Raw genomic sequence first — 19,696 nt, 5'->3', positions numbered from 1 at the left:
ATGCTATTAGAAGAACACACATTCAAGTCAAGATTAAATCTATGGCTGTCTCCTGTGTAGTGTCTGCATTTTGATACCTGTATATTTATAGACAAAGCTAAAGATCATGTCACAGACTGTAGTTCTGTTTAGAGATAACAGCTTTCTTCTACTTAGGTACTCTGACTATCAGTGTCTAACAAATTCCCTTAAAAAAAAAAAAAAAAAAAAAAGCAGGGGCCAGGTGGTGGCGCACCTGGTTTAAGCGCATACATTGCAGTGCACAAGGACCCAGGTTCAAGCCCCTGGTCCCCACTTGCAGGAGGAAAGCTTGATGAGTGGTGAAGTAGATTTGTAGGTGTCTCTCTGTCTCTCTCCCTCTTAATTTCTCTGTGTGTCTATCCAATAATAAATAAAATTTTTAAAAATACCAAAAAAAATCAGTATTTCATGTAAAAAGTAGTGCAGAATAAAAATGTAAAAAAAAAATCAGGGTAATTGACAAACTCTTTATTTGTGAGCACATATTATATCAGACATTACTAAGCACATTGTGAGTTTTTTAATTTTTACAACTCTGAGCTATAGGTACTGTTATTTACAAGTTAAAGGTCAGGAAACATGCTCATAGACAAGCTTCTTTCCAGAGTCCCCAGACCTCTAATGCAGGACTGCATGATTCTAAAACCTTGACTCTTTCTGCTGTGTTGTACCTCTATCAGATTTACTCAAATTTGGGTGTGTTCTTTCCCCCATTTTGAAACTGTCTCATTTCTAAATAAGTACCATCTAGATGTCTGTCTGTGAAGTTTATCTGTCTTGAACTGAAAGATACGAGATTCAAGTCTAGCAGCCCTAGACTTTACAGAACAGTTACTGATACGTTTCCTGGCCTTTTGGTTTCTCAGGCTTTCATCTGGAGCAGCACTTGAGTGAAGTTGCGTTGCAGACAGCTCTCGCAAGTTCTTCAAGGCACTACGCTGGCCGGTCCTTCCAAATATTCCGGGCACTAAAGCAGCCATTGTCAGCGCATGCCTTGTCTGACCTTCTCTCGAGACTGGTAGAGGTAATTGGAGAACATGGAGATGAGATCCAGGTATGGAAGGGAAGACCACAGAATTTGTCCTAGTTGCTGGCTGTCTTCCTCTAACCATTGCTAGTATTTTACTATTTTTAAAGAATGACTTTTTTTTTTCCTTTTCCAAGTCACTATCTCAGTGAAAGTGTCCACAGCAGCAAAGTTTCCTTCACTGTGGTGGGGCTGGGCTTGAACCTGGGCTGTGCACATGGCAAAGCAGCACACTATACAAGTGAGTTTTTTTGCCAGCCAATGAGTACTTTTTTTTTCAGCCCTCCCTATGATAAGTGTCTGCATACCATACCCTCCACCATCATGCACTGCATCCTCCAAACCTCCTTCAACATCCTACTATTTCTCCACTTCAGAGTCCTTGGCTCTGCTGCAGTAGGCTACAGTGAGTCTAAGGTTTAACCTCTGTTTTCCCTTTTGAGAATGACTTCTGTTTACAAAAAAAAAAAAAAAATCCAAGGAACTTAGGAACTTTGGTCTTACTAATGCAATGAATATTGTTCTATGGAGCCAGCAAATGAAATCTTTCTTTGCTGCTTTTGTTGCTGGTTTAATTGACAGGGACTGGAGAGAATAAGTTGATAAGTTGTTTTGTTTATAGTCTTTTGCCACCTGCTTAGGAAGTGGTTTTGCTACCTCTCTATTGCCAGACGGGCTCTGTAATGTACCTATGCAAAGCTCTACCTATCGCTGTATGGCTAATTTTCAGTAAGTCAAGAGGAACTGAAGGAGATCCTTGAGAGAGTAGATGCCCCAGGAACACCCTGTAGAGTGGTGGCCCAGAGCCTAGGAAGCTGGGCAGGTTGAAAGCTTTACCAGTTCTGAATCATGAGCTAGCTCTGCTTTTTCATAAGAAAGGTCTGTTCCTACATTTCAGGAGGACTGCAAGCCTATAAACAATAGCTTTTGCCACCATTGGAATTTAAAATGCCAGCCCTTTACTTGGGAAGGGTCCTTGCTTTGCCATGCACATAACTCAGGTTTGAGCCCAAGTCTGAAGTATCAGTGCTGTGATGTCTTTCTTTCTCTGTCTGTCTGTTTCTATTTATAAAAGTCAGCTGGTGACGACAAGAATAAATTAATTAAAATGGCAGTCCTTTTCATACCTTAACTGTTTTCTTTTTAATTTTTTTATTTGTAAAAAGGAAACACTGACAAAACCATAGGATAAGAGGGGTAAAATTCCACACAATTCCCATCACCAGAATTCCATATCCCATCCCTCCCCCTAATAGCTTTATTCTTTATCCTTCTGGGAGTAGGGACACAGGGTTATTATGGGATGCAGAAGGTGGAAGGTCTGGCTTCTATAATTGCTTCCCTGCTGAACATGGGCATTGACAGGTCAATCCAAACTCCCAGCCTGCCTCTCTCTTTCCCTATTGGGATGGGGACCTGGGGAATCAGGGCTCCAGGACACATTGGTGGGGTTGTCTGTCCAGGGAAATCTGGTTGGCGTCATCGTAGCATCTGGAACCTGGTGGCTGAAAAGAGAGTTAACATATAAAGCCAAACAAATTGTTGACTAATCATGAACCTAAAGGCTGGAATAGTACAAATGAAGAGTTGGGGGGTCTCTGTTTTATAGATAGCTAGTAGGCCTATTTTAGTTATATTCCAAAGGGCCTGTGACTATACTAGTTTTTTTTGTTTGTTTGTTTGTTTGTTTTTGCTTTGTTTTTTGTTCCCTGAGCCTGAAAACTGATATGTAGGGGGATGCAAGTTATTGTCTGGGGAGATGATGTCACGGCTGGAAAACAGACCAGAAAACTGGATCAGGGAAGAGAGTAGTTCCCAGATATGAGAAAGGTATATAAATATTGTTGACTGTAAACCCCATGGATTTAATCTCATCTGGGGCCCATATTCAGCTTAGGAGCCTATGTGACTTCTGCATCCCTGTAGATCTGAGCTCACTCACATTCTGTGGTCATGGGTAGGAACGTTCCAAGCTCTTAATCACTAACCTTTGGAATTTCACATACCCACCATCTCCCACATCAGAGTACCATGCTTGCCACCTTAAACATGGTCCCCCTACCCAGTAGGTTTTAAGTGAAACTTAATAGCTATTAAGAACTTCAAACCTAGAGTAATCTAAGTTCCTGTGGTAGCACAGAAAGACAGTTTGGTGGAGGGTGAAGTATACTGCCACCTATCTCAGGGAAATGTGGAAATGTCCCCTTATGACATTATAAATCAGGATTCCCTCAATAAAGTGAAACTGAAGTTGAAAGAAATAAACTAAATAAATCTTTGTGATATCTCACAAGTCTTAAGAAACTTTAGTCCTTACAATCTGTTTTTAGACTTTTTATAAAATAGCAATGATTGCCTCATTTTCAATATTCACAGAATTTAAATAAAGTGTATGCTGATTAAATTTGTCTTCAGGAAGTTGACAGGAGTTTTCAGTATGATGGTATGTTGTCTTTGCATATTTGGCAGGGTTATGTAATGGAAGCTCTCCTTACATTGGAAGCAGCCATAGACAACCTTTCTGACTGCTTGAAGAACAGTGACCTCTTAACCGTATTATCCCGGTGAGAATCAGCTTCAGTTTGAAACTAAATATACTGCACTGAATTTTGGGGAGATGTCTGGACTTCAGGCAAAGTGTGAAGAATAAATCTAATTTTTGAAGTCTATTTATAACAGAAAGAATGTGCATACTTTCTTGAGCTAGAAAATATAAGGTTGTGATACATACATATTGATATAATAAAATATTTTATAAAAATTCTTGTGGGCTAGGAGGTGGCTCATTGGATAAAGCACTGGACTCTCAAGCATGAGGTCCTGAGTTTGTACCAGAGTAATGTCTGGTTCTTTCTCTCTCTCCTCCTTTCTCATTAAAAAAACAAAGAAAATATTTTAAAATAAATAAAAATTCATGACAATAGACAAAAAAGTTACCTCTAAATAATTCAGATATTAATGATTTTTCATTTTCCTGTTGTCTTTGAGTATTTTTCAAATTTATATAATTATCCTATTTATTATATTATTAACAAAAACAAAAGCTAAATATGATGTTTATAGTGAATCTATTCCATACCTTATCTTAGCCATCACTACAGAAGTAGTTGGAATAAATGTTTATTTAATTCGAGGAAATTCCTACCTTAGGGTCTTTATTTCTTTAATACTCTTGCTCCTACCAGTGTTAAATAACTCATTTTAAAATCATCACAACTCTGTATTCTGTTTGTGTTATTAAGCTTATCTTGCTTGAAACTGAATCAGTAATATTATCTTATATCACACTGAGCTTTGTTTCATTTTTAAGTTGAATATTTTTATGGGTCAGTAATTTTAGTATGATTATAGTATCATAGATGTCTATAATAACCTGCAGATTTATATAAATCAGTAAAAATTTAGCAGGAATGTTGATAACAAGTCTTATCATTTCAGCCTGAAATAGACTTACAGACACGTAATTATAAGTGGAAAAAATTTTATTTGACATAAAGATTTAATTTCTTCTTCCTAAGTAACAATTTGATTTCTATTATCCTTATCATTGATTTAATAGAATATTAAAGTTGTACCTGTGAAATACATTTTGTTTCATAATTACTTCTATCCAAATTCAAATTTAAAAAATAATGAGAGATCAATAAACTTTACAATCAACTACTTACTTAGCCATTTAATAAATGAAAATCAGTATTAAGCTTTGTTGTTTTTCTAGTGAGGATTGTTCTTGCTAAGATTAGTTTGTCACAGCTTTAATCTCACAAATAAGAAAATATACTCATGGGAGTCGGCGGTAGCACAGCGGGTTAATCGCAGGTGGCACAAAGCGCACAGACCAGTGTAAGGATCACGGTTTGAGCCCCCGGCTCCCCACCTGCAGGGGAGTCCCTTTACAAGCGGTGAAGCAGGTCTGCAGGTGTCTATCTTTCTCGCCTCCTCTCTGTCTTCCCCTCCCCTCTCCACTTCTCTCTGTCCTATCCAACAACGACAACAAGAATAACTACAACAATAAAACAACAAGGGCAACAAAAGGGAATAAATAAATAAATATTTTAAAAAAAGAAAATATACTCATTTAAGCTAAAGGAAAAAAATAATAGAAAATAGTATGTCCAAAGAATGATTAAGTAAGAAGGCTAGCTTTTCACTTGAGTATGCTGCTTTGGAATAAACCCTTCCCTTTTTATGTCCAGCTCTTCATCACCAGATTTAAACTCTAGCACCAAACTCACAGCAAGCAGAAAGAGCACAGGACAACTAAATGTGAATCCTGGAACAGCCAGTGGCAACACAGCAACTGCAGAACGGAGCCGGCATCAGAGAAGCTTCTCTGTCCCCAAGAAGTTTGGCGTTGTTGACCGATCCTCAGACCCACCTCGAAGTGCCACACTGGACAGAATCCAGGCTTGTACCCAACAAGGCCTCTCCTCAAAAACCAGAAGTTCCTCCTCCTTGAAAGACAGTCTCATAGACCCATCGCACATAAACCATCCAACCAATCTGTTGGCCACCATCTTCTGGGTGACAGTGGCCTTGATGGAGTCTGACTTTGAGTTTGAATACCTCATGGCTTTAAGGCTGCTGAATAGATTGCTAGCCCACATGCCACTGGATAAAGCTGAGAACCGAGAAAAACTAGAGAAGCTCCAGGCACAGCTCAAGTGGGCAGACTTCTCAGGGTTACAGCAGCTTCTGCTGAAAGGATTCACCTCCCTCACCACCACAGACCTCACCCTACAGCTTTTCAGCTTGCTGACACCAGTGTCCAAAGTATCTATGGTGGATTCATCCCAAGCCATTGGTAGAGAAGCATCACTCATTCTCTTACTACTCTAGTAGTGCTGATTATATAGATTGTTAATGCACTAAGATAATATGCATTACATTATAAACATTTTATAAGATACTTACAAAAATTTCATAGAAATAATTTTTAGGGGGCGTGGGTGGGGGTTCCCCTGGTAGAGCACACATGTTACCTTGAGCCGTGACCCAGATTCAAGCCCCTAGTCACCACTTACAGATGGGAGGCTTCATAAGTGGTGGAACAGTGCTATAGGTGACTCCCCTTCTCTCTGTCTCTTGTTTCTCTCTGTTCCTGTCTCCCGCCCTCTATCAAAAGAAAAATAATGGCCACCAGAGTAATGTAGTCATGTATGAACTGAGTCCCAACAATAACCCTGGTAGCAAAATAAAAAGGAAGGAAGGAAGGGAGAAATGGTACCTTCGGAATATGGTGTTTTTTATTTAAAATTTTATAACAATGTTATTTACACTGTGAAATATATATATATTTATACATATATGTATATATATTTTTTAATTGGGAGGATTAATAGTTTACAGTCAACAGTAAACACAGTTGTTGGTACATATGTATGATTTCTCAGTTTTCTACAAAAACACTGTAACCCCCGCCTAGGCCCTCCTCCACCATTGTGCACCAGGTCCTAAACCCTACCCGACCCCAGAGTCCTTTACTTTGGTGCAATATGCCAAGTCCAGTCCAAGTTCTGCTTTGAGTTTTCTCTTCTGTTCTTATTTCTCAACTTTTGTCCATGAGTGAGATCATCCCAAATTTGTCCTTCTCTTTCGGGTTTATCTCACTGAACATAATTCCTTCAAGTTCCATCCAAGATGAGGTGATAAAGAAGGTGAATTCATTTTTAATAGCTGAATAATACATACTATGTGTTAGTCACAAATTTCTCAGTCACTCATCTGTTGTTGTATACCTGTCTTGCTTCCAGGTTTTGGCTATTATAAATTGTGCCACTATGAACATAGATGTACACACACTTTTTGTGTGTTTGGTTTCTTAGCATATATCCCCAGGAAAGGAATAGCAAGGTCATAAGGTCCATTTCTGGCCTTCTGAGAGTTCTCCAGATTGCGCTCCACAGTGGTTGGACCAATTTACACTCCCACCAGCAGCACAGGAGGGTTCCTTTGCTCCCACAACCTCTCCAGCATTTGTGGTTGCTGTCGCTTCTGATGTATGACAATCTCACAGCAGTGAAGTGGTATCTCATTGTTGTCTCTTTATTTGCATTTCTCTCACAATCAGTGACCTGGAGCAATTTTACTTTTACATCTGTTGACCTTTTGGATCTCTTCTTTTCTTTTGTTTGCCTCCAGGGGTATTACTGGGGCTTGGTGCCTGCATTATGAATCCACTGCTCCTGCAGCCATTTTGCCAAATTTTTTTGGTGGGGGGAAGGGAATAGGACAGAAAGAAATTGAGAGGGGAGAGAAGATAGAGGAGAAAGATAGACATCTGCAGACCTGCTTCACTGCTTGTGAAGTGACCCCCCCTGGGTGGGGAACCAGGGTCTCAAACCGGGCCCCTTGCAAGGGTCCTTACACTAAATCTATATGTGCTTAACCCAGTGCATGACCACCTGGCCCCCCCTTTTGGATCTCTTTTTTTGTTCATATCCTCTCCCCATTTTTGGATGGAGTCATTTTTTTATTTGTTTGTTTTTGTTACCGAGTTTGGTGAGCTCATTATGTACTTTGGTAATTAGCCTCCTGTCTGATGTGTGGCAGGTAAATATCTTCCCCCATTCTGTATGGAGTCTCTTGGTTAAGGTGGTGGGTTTTTTTGCCGTGCAGAAATACTTCAATTTGATGTAGTCCCATTGTTTTATTTTTGCTTTCGTCTTCTTTGCAGTTGGATTTGTATCACTGAAATATGCCTATAAAATTTAGATAGAAGAGAGTATTACCAGTATCTTCCTCCAAGTATTTTATCATTTCTGGTCTAACATCCAACTCGTTGGTCCATTTTGCAGTCTCCTTTTGGATGTGGTGAAATGTAGTGGTTCAGTATGGTTCCTGTACATGTTTTGTTTCAACCCATTTTTTTTTCTAACACCACTTATAAATACTTTAGTCAGTTTGGCTCCCTTGTAGAAAACTAGATGTTCGTAGGTGTTGGGGTTTATTTCTGGGCTCTCAGTTCTGTTTTACTAATCTGTGTCTCTTTTTGTTCCAGTACCAGGCAGTTTTGATTACAGTAACCCTGTAATACAGTCTTGAGATCTAGGAGTGTGACGCCTCAAGTCCTCTTCTTTACTTCTCAAGATGGTTTTTGTGATTTTAGGTGTTCTTAAACTTTTGTAGCTTTTGTTCTATCCTCTTTAAAAAAAAATCTTTGGGACCTTGAAGATTGCATTAAATCTGTGTATGGATCTGGGTAAAATATTCATTTTGATGATGCTAATTCTTAAGGAAAATATTTTTAAGGCAATCACATAAAAGAGGTAGAAGTAATATATCTCCTTTTTGTGTGTGTATCCTTATAGAATTGACTTAACATACAAAAACAATGTAACTTATATGTTCTTATTCTTGTGCTTCCATCATTTGATTACATACACACTGTTCTGCATTTTTTATCATTGACTTAATAGCTTAGGTTCAGAGAATTATGTGATTACAGTGCTCCACACTGCACCCACACCAAGGTCTGTGCCCCCCACCCCCCAGCTCTTGCCACCAGAGTTCTCCCAAAGTCTTAGAGACAGTTTGGATGCTTCTGGGTTTTGTTTTTGTAATTCAGTTCCTATATTTCAATTTTTTTTATCTAATATCCCTTATTTACATTTAGTGTTACAGTATGAAATATGCTAAACATGTTTTGTTTTGTTTTTATCCAAAGCACTGATCATCTCTGGCTTATGGTGGTATGGGAAATTGAACCTGAGATTCTGGATCCTCAGGCATGAGATTCTTTCTGCATAACCATTATATGATATAACACCCCCCCCCCAGTTAAATGTTTTTTTAAGGTTATTCTAGGTACTTCCAACATCTCCTAGCCACTTTATTTCTATGAGTTTGTTTTTTTGTTTGTTTCCTTTCTTTTACAAAAAAAAAAAATTATCTCAGCTTTTGCTGATTATCTCCTAGTCTTGGGAATAGCTGTTTTTCCAGAAATGGTTACTATTTGTAGTCATTATTCAGGTGCTGAGTGGCACCAAGTTTTCATGCCTTCAAATCTTAATGAGCCACAGAACAGAGTTCAAATCCCCAAAACACAAAGTACAAAAAGCAAGAAATTAGCCTTCTCCTCACGCCTAGCCAGAGTCCTAACCTCAAGATGATGGCTTGTAGTTGTAAGATTTTTTTCGACTTTTTAGGTTTGACATATGAATGAAACCATCCAGTAGTTGTCTTTCACCTTTTTACTTACTTTATTAACCATAATTACCTCCAGTTCCATCCATTTGTCCTCTTATAGTTGGAGAGTATAGTGTTCCAGAAAGCATAATATGTGTCATTTCTCTATATTTTCCAGATAAAGTTGTAGGTACTCTGTTTAGTTCATTGATCTTACAAAGACACACACACACACCTTTTTTTTTTTTTTTGCACTTAACTCTCTTTTTCCTCTTGAAACTTCTCTCAGTTTTCTGTTGTTCCGACTTAAGTCAAATCCTGGAATTCTTTTTATGAAACTAGAGACAGAATGATACAAAGTCAGTCCTTCTCATTTGTTTGCTTTTTGCCACCAAGGTTATCACTGGGGTTCGGTGACTACATGACTCCACCACTCTCAAAGGCTATTTTTTTCTTTTTCTTTATATTTGATAGACTGTGAGAAACAGGGAGAAAGAAGTAGAGAAAAGGAGAAACATCTGCCTGCAGGTGGGGACTAGGAGTTTGAATCTGGCTTGAGCCACCAACTGGCCCCTCGTTCATCCTTATTTTAAGAGGTTTTTCTTTTGCATGAGTAAGGCTTAAATAGATTTGCCTGTATCTTCTTATATGACATTTTCTTTAAACTAGTGCTGCAGTTCATTTTAGACTGCTTTTGGAAAAATCGGTATTGGACATCCTTTTCTAGTCACTAGCAAGATAGTCACTAAATCTGATCTTTCTGCACAGCTTTCTTTATAATGGTGTCATTCTGGTTATACATGTCCCCAGGATTTTGTGTTAGGTCACACAGAAGGTGGTTCAGACAGCTGCTTTTTCACCACCTCAAAATAAAATCATAGGGAGTTGGGCGTTAGCGCAGCAGATTAAGCGTACATGGCGCAAAACCCAAGGACCGACTTAATCCCGGTTTGAGCCCCTGGCTCCCCACCTTCAGGGGAGTCACTTCACAGGCGGTGAAGCAGGCCTTCAGGTGTCTTTCTCTCCCCCTTTCTGTCTTCCCCTCCTCTCTCCATTTCTCTCTGTCCTATCCAACAATGATGACATCAATCATAACTACAATAAAAAAAAAAAAAAAGGGCAACAAAAGGGGAAAAAATGGTCTCCAGGAATAGTGGATTCGTGGTGCAGGCACCTAGCCCCGGAAATAACCCTGGAGGCAAAAAATAATAAAATTTAAAAATAAATAAAATAAAATCATAATGTACCGTATTCATATCTTTCCACTGTATCTTTCTAATACAGGATTTCCTCTGAATGTCTTGTGTCTCCTGCCCCAGCTGATTCAGCATTTTGAAAATCCCAACCAGTTCTGTAAGGATATAGCTGAAAGGATTGCTCAGGTATGACTTATGGTCCCACACTCAGACAAATCCATACAGATTTTCAGAGAGGCCCAATGATAGAAATTCCCAGGGCAAGACCTAAAATCTATAGCTTGCATCACTAGACAGTTACATTGCTGGGTGAGTGATATGTATTGTCTTTTTCATTGTTTTGCATTGTTCAGATGGAAAGAATTTGTGGAGATTTTATTAGCTAGTTACTAAGATAAGCACTTCAGTAGCATGTCACCCCTAATAATAAATTAAATAAATAAATAAATAAATAAGTGTAGCCACCTGTGTTCAATACTGCCAGAACCTAGAGCTAAAATCTGCTAACATTTCTTTCTGTTCAGCGAACTATTTAAATAACTAATTTTTCTTTTCTAAAAAGGTATGCTTGGAAGAGAAGAACCCCAAGCTTTCTAATCTTGCACACGTGATGACTCTGTATAAAACACACAGCTACACTCGGGACTGTGGCTCATGGGTCAACGTGGTATGCCGGTACCTTCATGAAGCCCACGCGGACATTACCTTGAATATGGTGACCTATCTGGCAGAGGTATGTTCACTAATTAAGGATAAGAATCTATTCTGATGTCCGTGGGTAAAATATTCATCTAGTACTTTTAACTTTGTTTTTTTTCATATTTATTTATTTATTTTATATATTTATTTATTTTATATTTATTTATTTTCCCTTTTGTTGCCCTTATTGTTTTTTATTGTTGCTGTAGTTGTTATTGATGTCATTGTTGTTAGATAGGACAGAGAGAAATGGAGAGAGGAGCGGAAGACAGAGAGGGAGAGAGAAAGATATACACATCTGCAGACCTGCTTCACCGCTTGTGAAACAACCCCCCTGCAGGTGGGGAGCCAGGGGCTCGAACAGGGATCTTTACGCCGGTACTTGGGCTTTGCACCACGTGCGCTTAACTCGCTGCACTACAGCCCGACTCCGTAGCACTTTTAACTTTATTTACTAACTTTATTTATTGGATGTTTCCTATTACCATAAGTGCTGTTTGGGATCATCTTGATTCTTTTAATATAATTTTTTGTTTTTTAATGTTATTTATTTGATTTGATAGGATGGAGAGAAATTAAAAGAGGGAGATAGGGAGAGAGACACCTACAGACCTACTTCACCACTTGTGAGCTTTCCCCCTGCAACTGGGGCCCAGGGACTTGAACCCAGGACCTTGCACACTATAATGTGTGCACTTAGCCAGCTTCGCCCTCCCCTGCCCCACCCACACCCACCCTTTTCCTTGGAAAGCAAGTAAGAGTCACAGAGGGGGAGGGACAGAGACCACAGCACTGCTCCACCACTTGTGACACTTTCCCCAATCAGTACTTCCAAGTTCTTCTTCTTCTAGCGTTTGCCCTTCTTCCATAGCCAGTCAACAGCCTCAGGTTGAAAGCTATCAGGAGCTGTTTGTTGCTGGCTTTGAAAGTGACTGGGATCCATGTGGATTCAGTCGGCTAGGAAGGATCGTCAGTTTCCCCAATGAATGGGTACTCACGGGATGCACCACGAGAAGGTCGATCCAATGCATCCCAGTACTTCCAAGTAATAGCCAGGGGCTCAAACCCAGGTCCTTGTGCATGGCTAGAGTGCACATTCAACTGGTGAGTCATCTTGAGAACCCCAAGGATCATTATAAGTCTTCACAACTAGGTGATGCAAATACTATTATAACAGAATCCTCACAGCCACATTAAATAATTACCTAGAAGTTTAAGGCAGCAGATTCAGCCTTTGGAAGGCATCTATGCTCACCACTATACCACCACCGCCAGATTCAGCCTTTGAAGCTAGCTATAGCTGCCTCTAAAGCTTAAACCTCTCCATTTATTATACTAGTTCCTGTCAACACATGAGAAGAAATTTTGTACTAATGGTTCTAGGTGTTTGAATCTTAAGGAGTTACTTACTGTGTGACTTGATGTGTGAAAATGATTGTTTGCTCTGAACTAATGAAACACATTTTGGGGTCAGGTGGTGGCATACCTGGTAGAGTACATACATTACCAAAACATTCATTTAGGAATGAATTTTTTATTCTGCACCTTTTATGTTTAGTTTTAAAACTGAGATGGATTCTTTATCCTCACACAAATGTTTTTCGGGCTTACTCACGAGGAGCCCCAAATCTGACTTCTATGCACTTTTGTAGCTATTGAATGGAAATTCACAGCTTATTTGGCAAGTGATGAAACTCATCCCAGACAGAACCTCCAGCTTCCCCAACATATTTAGTAGACAGTCATGGAATCTCTGAGGCAAATGATTGGTAGCAGCCACCTTATTCTAGCATTTTCAGTGTTGTTTTCATATCAGGATATGCATGTGTGCCTCTTGCTGACATCTTGCCAAAAGTGATGAAGACAGTCCATTCAAATGTTTCTTTAGCTGTGAATTGGACTGTTCATAGTGAACTTGCTGTAATGCAGACAGATGTTGGTTTATAAATATTCAGACCTGAGGGCTGGGGCAGTAGTAGCACAGCGGGTTAAGCGCACATGGTGCAAAGTGCAAGGACCAGCATAAGGATCTTGGTTTGAGCCCCCAGCTCCCCACCTGCAGGGGGGTCGCTTAACAAGTGGTGAAACAGGTCTGCAGGTGTCTGTCTTTCTTTCTCCCTTTCTATCTTCCCCTCCTCTCTCGATTTCTCTCTGTCCTACACAACAACGACAATAACAATAAATACAACAACAAGGGCAACAAAAATGGGAAAAAATGGCCTCCAGAAGCAGTGCAGACCCCAAGCCCCAACAATAACCCTAGGGGCAAAAAAATAAAATAAAAATAAAATAAACATTCAGGCCTGGAACCAATTCTGTTGTAATTTGATGTCTCCTCAATAGAAATTATTGAACAAAAAAAAAATGTCAGACACCTATCATGATGAAATGGGAAATTTTACCCACATGTCAGCAACTGTACTGTCAACCGATAAGATTTTAAAAATGGTTGTTATACATTTTGTTATCCATATGTATTATCATAATAAAAAGTAAATCAAGATAGATTACCTAACTTGCTGTATTCAGCTCTTTATCACAAGTTATTAAGAAATATGCTGTTATAAAATTAATTTTCCATAATGTAACATATATTCAAGTCCAGTTGCAGTTCTTACATATAATTTAGGTAGCTGTGGTATTTCCATTGAGCTTGCTCTATTCATGGAACAGTTTAACTTTATGTGTGTTACTTCTATGTGCTGACATAGTTCACAGAGCATCATTTTGAACAATTGGATTAAGTGTATATAATTTGCTTAACCACCTCCCTTTTGTTGCTATAATCATAATTTTTCTATTAAAAATAGTGCTTTTATATAGGCTTTTTCCAGATTATATTTGGATCATTTCTTCTGTTGGAATTCTTTTTCTCTTAACATTTCTTTTTTATAACTTTATTGAGGGTTAATGGTTTACAGTGCCGTTATTGGCAGGTGGGTACAATTTCTCATTTACAAAAAATACCTGTGGTAGGTGTTTGCAAAACACTCTCTCCCCTGACTTGGGCCATTTTCTACAATCATGCACCAGGACCCCAACTCCCTTCCTACCCTCCACTTCAGAGTCCCTTGCTATATTGCAATACACCACTCACAGTCCAAATTTTTTTCAAAGTAACTATCTAGGCAAAGGGCATGAATATATGCCTCTATTACTTAGTTCTTCTTCACATTTGAGAAACTGGTCTCATGGAGATTTCCCCAGTTTACATTACTACAAACTATAGCTATCTGTGTTTTCCCACAATCCCATTAAATTTTATAAATTCATTTATTCAGTTAGGTTTTTATTTCATTGATACTTTAAAGTTACTCTTTTTATTTCCTTTATAGTAAAAATGTTCATTTTTTCCACAAAATAGGTTTGCATAATTGTTTATTTTCTCTTGTATTAACCACTAAGTTATTTCTTTTGATCACTTTTGATGTGGAAATTCAATGTATAGTTGAGTAATTTCTGTTAATTCTTTATTTAGAATAATAACCTTTCACCATGATGTCTGTCACATAAATTTTCTTATTATGTTGCTTACTGTTTTGAAAATCCTAATATTTTCCCCCATTACAAAAACAGCATCTGTTGACAAAAGGAAACTTGGGAGATACATAAAAGAAAAATCATCTAATTATGTTGCCTAGAGAGAAGCACTATTAACATTTTGATGGATTTCTTTCCAATTTTCTTTCAACATAATGGTTGAATATGCTTTCATCTTTTATGTACAAATTGAATATTTCTTAGTAACATCTGATAGCTCTTATATCTTCACAAATGTCATTATATTAACTACATGATATTTCATCATGCAATTTGACATAACTTATATATCCATTTCCATAAGGTTTAACATTTAAATTGTTTACAGAGGCTTCTTGACTTAACATCTGAGTGAACAGTTTAGCATTATAGATACATAAATCTTAGTATTCTCTAGATAGAGAAACTTGCAAAATTTGTAATTTCTGTTTCATAAGACATGACTCATATGATTTCTCTCAATCTCAGTTGCTAAATTATCTAATTTACATTTTCATGGATGTGTAAGAACATGTTGCCTTGCACAAGGACCAGGGTTCAAGCCCCTAATCCCAACCTGCGGGGGAAGGGGGAAGCTTCACAAGCAGTGAAACAGTGCTGCTTATGTCTCTTTTTCTCTCTCCCTCTCTATCCCCATTCTCTCTTAATTTCTACCAGAAAAAAAAATGAACAAAGGAAAAATAGCAACCATGTACTATTAAATATTATTAATATCTAACCTTTATCATTTTGATACTTTCAAATTAGATCTTTCATTTTTATTTCTATAATCTCCAAAATATGGAATGTTTGGTACTTAGGAGTGTATGATGCATTTCGTAGTTGTGTTTCATTATGTGGCTATTACATATTCAGACCCACCTACATCAACTTTGATAGTATCTTCATTTCTTCAGCAGTTAAGGTTTTCTTTTCCCACTTAAGTAACCATGCAGTCCTAGGAGTTCAGGGGAACACCAGCTCTTCGACAAGACAATCTAGCTTCCTTCTGACCCAGGCTGTGCTTTGTGTTCCGCAGTTACTGGAGAAGGGCCTCCCCAGTATGCAGCAACCCCTCCTCCAGGTCATCTACAGTCTGCTCAGCTACATGGACCTCTCAGTGGTTCCAGTAAAGCAGTTTAATGTGGAAGTTCTCAAGACCATTGAAAAATATGTGCAAGTGAGTAGTTGGGTTGTTTCACTTATGAACTTCAATGTTCCCAGAGAATCATTACAGAAGGGCTGAGGCTTTACAGGCAGGCACCTTATACTTGGCTAGCGAGATACATGGGTGCCTGGCCACACATTCATTGATGTCTGTAACACACTGAGAGCCATCAAGAGTGATAACTGGAAGGGCTTGGCAGTGGTTGATCATACATATTACAGTGTCCAAGGACTGTGATTTGAGCTCTCTTGTCCCTATATGCAGGGTGCAGTGGTAAAGCAGTGCTGCCGGTGTCTCTCATTCTTTCTCCTCTGTTCCCCCTGTTTCCTCTTGATTTCTTTCAATCTCTATACATAAGTAGATATATTTTTAAAAGACTTTTAAAAAGAGTGGTAACTGGCATTCTCTACGTGGTACACACATAGAAAATCCAGTGTCCCTAAAGCCTTCAGAGGACACACATATCTACCTCTTGACAGCTCTTCTAGCTCTTAAAGGCTGAGTGTGTTAGAAGCACACAACTGGCTGAAAGGGCAGGACAGGTCTTTTTGTAGTACCCTGTTTTAAAGATGGAAAAGGAACTTGCATGTGTCAGAGTCTAAGCCAGGTGTCTTAACTTCTGAAGAATTAATTCCAGAGATAAAATCATCACTTTAGCACTATGGGAACTAATTTAAGAAACTTGCATAAGTGTACATGAAAACTAATCACCAACCAAACATAGGTGTGTGCCTGGTGACTTGCAGAATCCAAGAGCAGTTAGTGGTTTAATTCATTGACCGTGCAGTACAATGTAAAATTTTAGGAATTCTTTCCATCTCCACTTTGCCAATCACATTGCTTACCAAAAAAAGTGATTTCCAAATTTTTTGCTTTCTTTTTATTGTTGTTGTTTTCTCACGTGGCACTGATCCAGTAATAGTTGTATGACATGCTAAGCCATTCCAGAACACTTTCTTACTTCACAACATTCACAGGACACAAAGGATCAGTCCACATTCTCCTGCTATCCATGTGTCCCTGTCTACTTTTTTATTTTAATTTGGTCACCTGTTTACTGTTTACAAAGAATAGATATTTGATAAGTCAGTAAGAAGAGGAAGGACATTCCAGAATGGACATTCCAGAATGAGGGGAGAGCATAAGTTAAAACAGAGGCCAAGAGACTTTGCCTGGTTGGGAGATAGAGTAGCCTTGAGATTACCCCAGTAGCAATGTTCAGAGTGCAGGCATCACCCTGCCCACCAGAGGTAACTCTGAATGGACTTTAAAAACGGGAGTGGTATGGGGAGTTCTGGAAAGGTCACAGTAAACTGGAGGGAATATAATGGGCTAGAGTAGAGGCTACATATAGGTAAGTCAAGGAAATGCTCCAAGCAGTGGCCAGAGAGGGTCTAACTGAGCTGGTACCAGCAAGATTGGAGAAAAGAGAGCGGATGATCAGAGGGAGGGGAAAAGAGGAAAGAAATATGGCTTCCAGATCCTACATTGTGTCATGAAGACAAGGCAGAGAAGAGGTATTAGGACAGAGCTTACGCACCCAGGAAGCCTGAGGCAGAAAGGGGGAGAGGAATAAGAAAGGGGCCAAGGAAGACTGAATATTGAAGGTAAATAATTTTGAGACATTGGTCAGTAGCATAAAATACAATGAGGGGTGTGTTTGGTTTCAAATTAAGGAGTGACCTCACTAGAAGAAAAATGGCACCGTACTATTTTAAACATTTATTTATGTGGATAAGGTGAAGACTGATCCTTTAGGAATCTGCTTGTTTTCTGAATATCGCTCATCTGATACCTAAATTGTCTTTTTATGCCATTTGCCTTTTGCTCATCATAGAATTTCCTGCACTGATTTAAATCAATGAATTCTAACTGGTCATAAACATTTTAGTAACTGGCATTATGTTTGTTTTTGAAAGTAAAATTATGTTTAACATCTGAAATTGTATTTCCTTCAGAGTATCCACTGGAGAGAGGCTCTGAATATATTGAAGCTGGTGGTTTCCCGGTCTGCCAGCCTAGTTTTGCCTTCCTATCAGCAGAATGACCTCTCAAAGATAGAAATACATCGAGTGTGGACCAGTGCTTCCAAGGAGTTACCTGGAAAAACCCTGGACTTCCACTTTGATATTTCAGAGGTGTGTTAACTACTTCTGTAAATGTTAGCATGAGTATATAATGGCAGAGGTAAAAATAAAATAAAATAACATAGGAGGGAAAGAAAGAAAATTATTTCCTGGAGAAGAGAGGAACTATACACTTACTTCAAATGAAAACATCTAGGGCCTAAATTAAAGTTTGCTTTTAGGAACATATGAAGTGTCAGATTCTCTGGAATTGTGAAACTGACAGATTTGAAAAATGGAAACTGGTCTCAGCTATATTAAAAATGAGTTTTCAAAAAAGATAAATACTGGGGAGGTAGCATATCAGACTTTTTTTTCTTTTTTTACTTTACCAGAATACCCCTCATCTCTGGTCTGTGGTGGTGCTGGGGATCAAACTTGGGACCTCAGAGGTTTAAGCATGAAAGCGTTTTGTATAACCACTATGATATATCTCTGTGACCCAGCATGGTAGACTTTTAGGCCTGAGCTCCCAGAGATTCCAAGTCCAGTTCCCCAATACTATTGTATGTCAGACTGAGCAGTGCTCTGACCTCTGCCTGCCTGCCTGCCTCTCCCCCCTCCACATCTTATGAAAATAAAATAAATATTTTAAGTGGCTTTAAATCAGAATGATCTTAAATATTTTAAGCCATGACCTTTACTCGCTATTGATCTGGCCATCTCTATGTCCTATCTTTATATCTGCACTTTCTCCCTGAACTACATCCAAACCAGCAAAAGACCAAGATTTACAGGAATACAGAAGCCACCTTGAGGGAGATGAGAGTATGATAGAAGAATGGGAGGGGAACAGGGGAGCAGAAAGGACAGGAAAAACCAAGCTAAGGAGTCAGGGAGAACAGAGGTAACATGACATCGATCAGTAGCTGATCGATGTCATGTGTGTGACCCAGGCTTGAGCCTGGCCCCACTATATTGAAGGAAGTTTTGGTGCTGTGATCTCTCTCCCTCTCCCTCTCTCCCTCTCTTTCTATTCCTCTCTCAGTCACTCCCTCTCTCCCTCCCCCTCTTTTCCTCTCCCTCTCTCTCCCTCCCTTTCTCCCTCTCTGTCTTCTTTGTCTATACAAAAGAAGAGAAGGAGGAAGAGCAGTCTAGAGGAGGAGAATAATTAAAATAAGAATATATAAAGATTCGGGGGTCGGGCGGTGGCGCAGTGGGTTGGGCGCACGTGGCGCAAAGCGCAGGGACTGGCATAAGGATCCCGGTTCGAGCCCCCGGCTCCCCACCTGCAGGGGAGTCGCTTCACAGGTGGTGAAGCAGGTCTGCAGGTGTCTATCTTTCTCTCCCCCTCTCTCTCTGTCTTCCCCTCCTCTCTCCATTTCTCTCTGTCCTATCCAACAACAAAGCAACGTCAACAATGGCAATAATAACTGCAACGAGGCTGCAACAACTAGGGCAACAAAAAGGGGGGGAAATGGCCTCCAGGAGCGGTGGATTCATGGTGCAGGCACCGAGCCCAGCATCCTGGAGGAGAAAAAAAAAAAAAAAGGAAAAAAAAAAAGAATATATAAAGATTCATAGTTTAAGGTTTTCTAACCTTAAAGGAATGAGGTCTCTTTCACTCTTAGAAAATTATTTGCTTAAAGCATTAATCCCCGAGTAAAGAAATTTAAAAAATAAAAAAATAAATGATTTGCTTCCTGGATTTGCTTCTGAGCTTTATCAGTGGTCTCTACAACCTGCTGAGAACAAGCAGTTGGATATGTTTTCAGCTCCTGCAGAGGGTTGGGAAAATGTTGAAAATGAAGAATGATTCAGAATGTCTGTTTGAATGTCAGGGAAAGGAGGCTGCTTATAACACTGAACTTCT

General features: G+C 39.1%; 1 protein-coding gene across 4 annotated transcripts in view; it reads left to right on the top strand.

Annotated features, from left to right (window-relative positions):
• Positions 1-19,696, top strand: part of FRY (FRY microtubule binding protein) — a 495,577-nt gene that overhangs the window by 424,045 nt on the left and 51,836 nt on the right. For all 4 annotated transcript variants that reach the window (XM_060191649.1, XM_060191648.1, XM_060191651.1 and 1 more), the window contains 7 exons: positions 888-1,075; positions 3,518-3,612; positions 5,245-5,852; positions 10,460-10,557; positions 10,934-11,104; positions 15,629-15,769; positions 17,716-17,895. In XM_060191649.1, coding sequence (XP_060047632.1) covers positions 888-1,075; positions 3,518-3,612; positions 5,245-5,852; positions 10,460-10,557; positions 10,934-11,104; positions 15,629-15,769; positions 17,716-17,895 — 1,481 coding nt within the window. The remainder of the gene's footprint in view (positions 1-887; positions 1,076-3,517; positions 3,613-5,244; positions 5,853-10,459; positions 10,558-10,933; positions 11,105-15,628; positions 15,770-17,715; positions 17,896-19,696) is intronic.

This window comes from Erinaceus europaeus, chromosome 5 (assembly GCF_950295315.1).
Source record: "Erinaceus europaeus chromosome 5, mEriEur2.1, whole genome shotgun sequence".
Taxonomy (NCBI): domain Eukaryota; kingdom Metazoa; phylum Chordata; class Mammalia; order Eulipotyphla; family Erinaceidae; genus Erinaceus; species Erinaceus europaeus.
The sequence above is the reverse complement of the archived record's forward strand: the minus strand, read 5'-3'. Positions and strand labels throughout refer to the sequence as shown.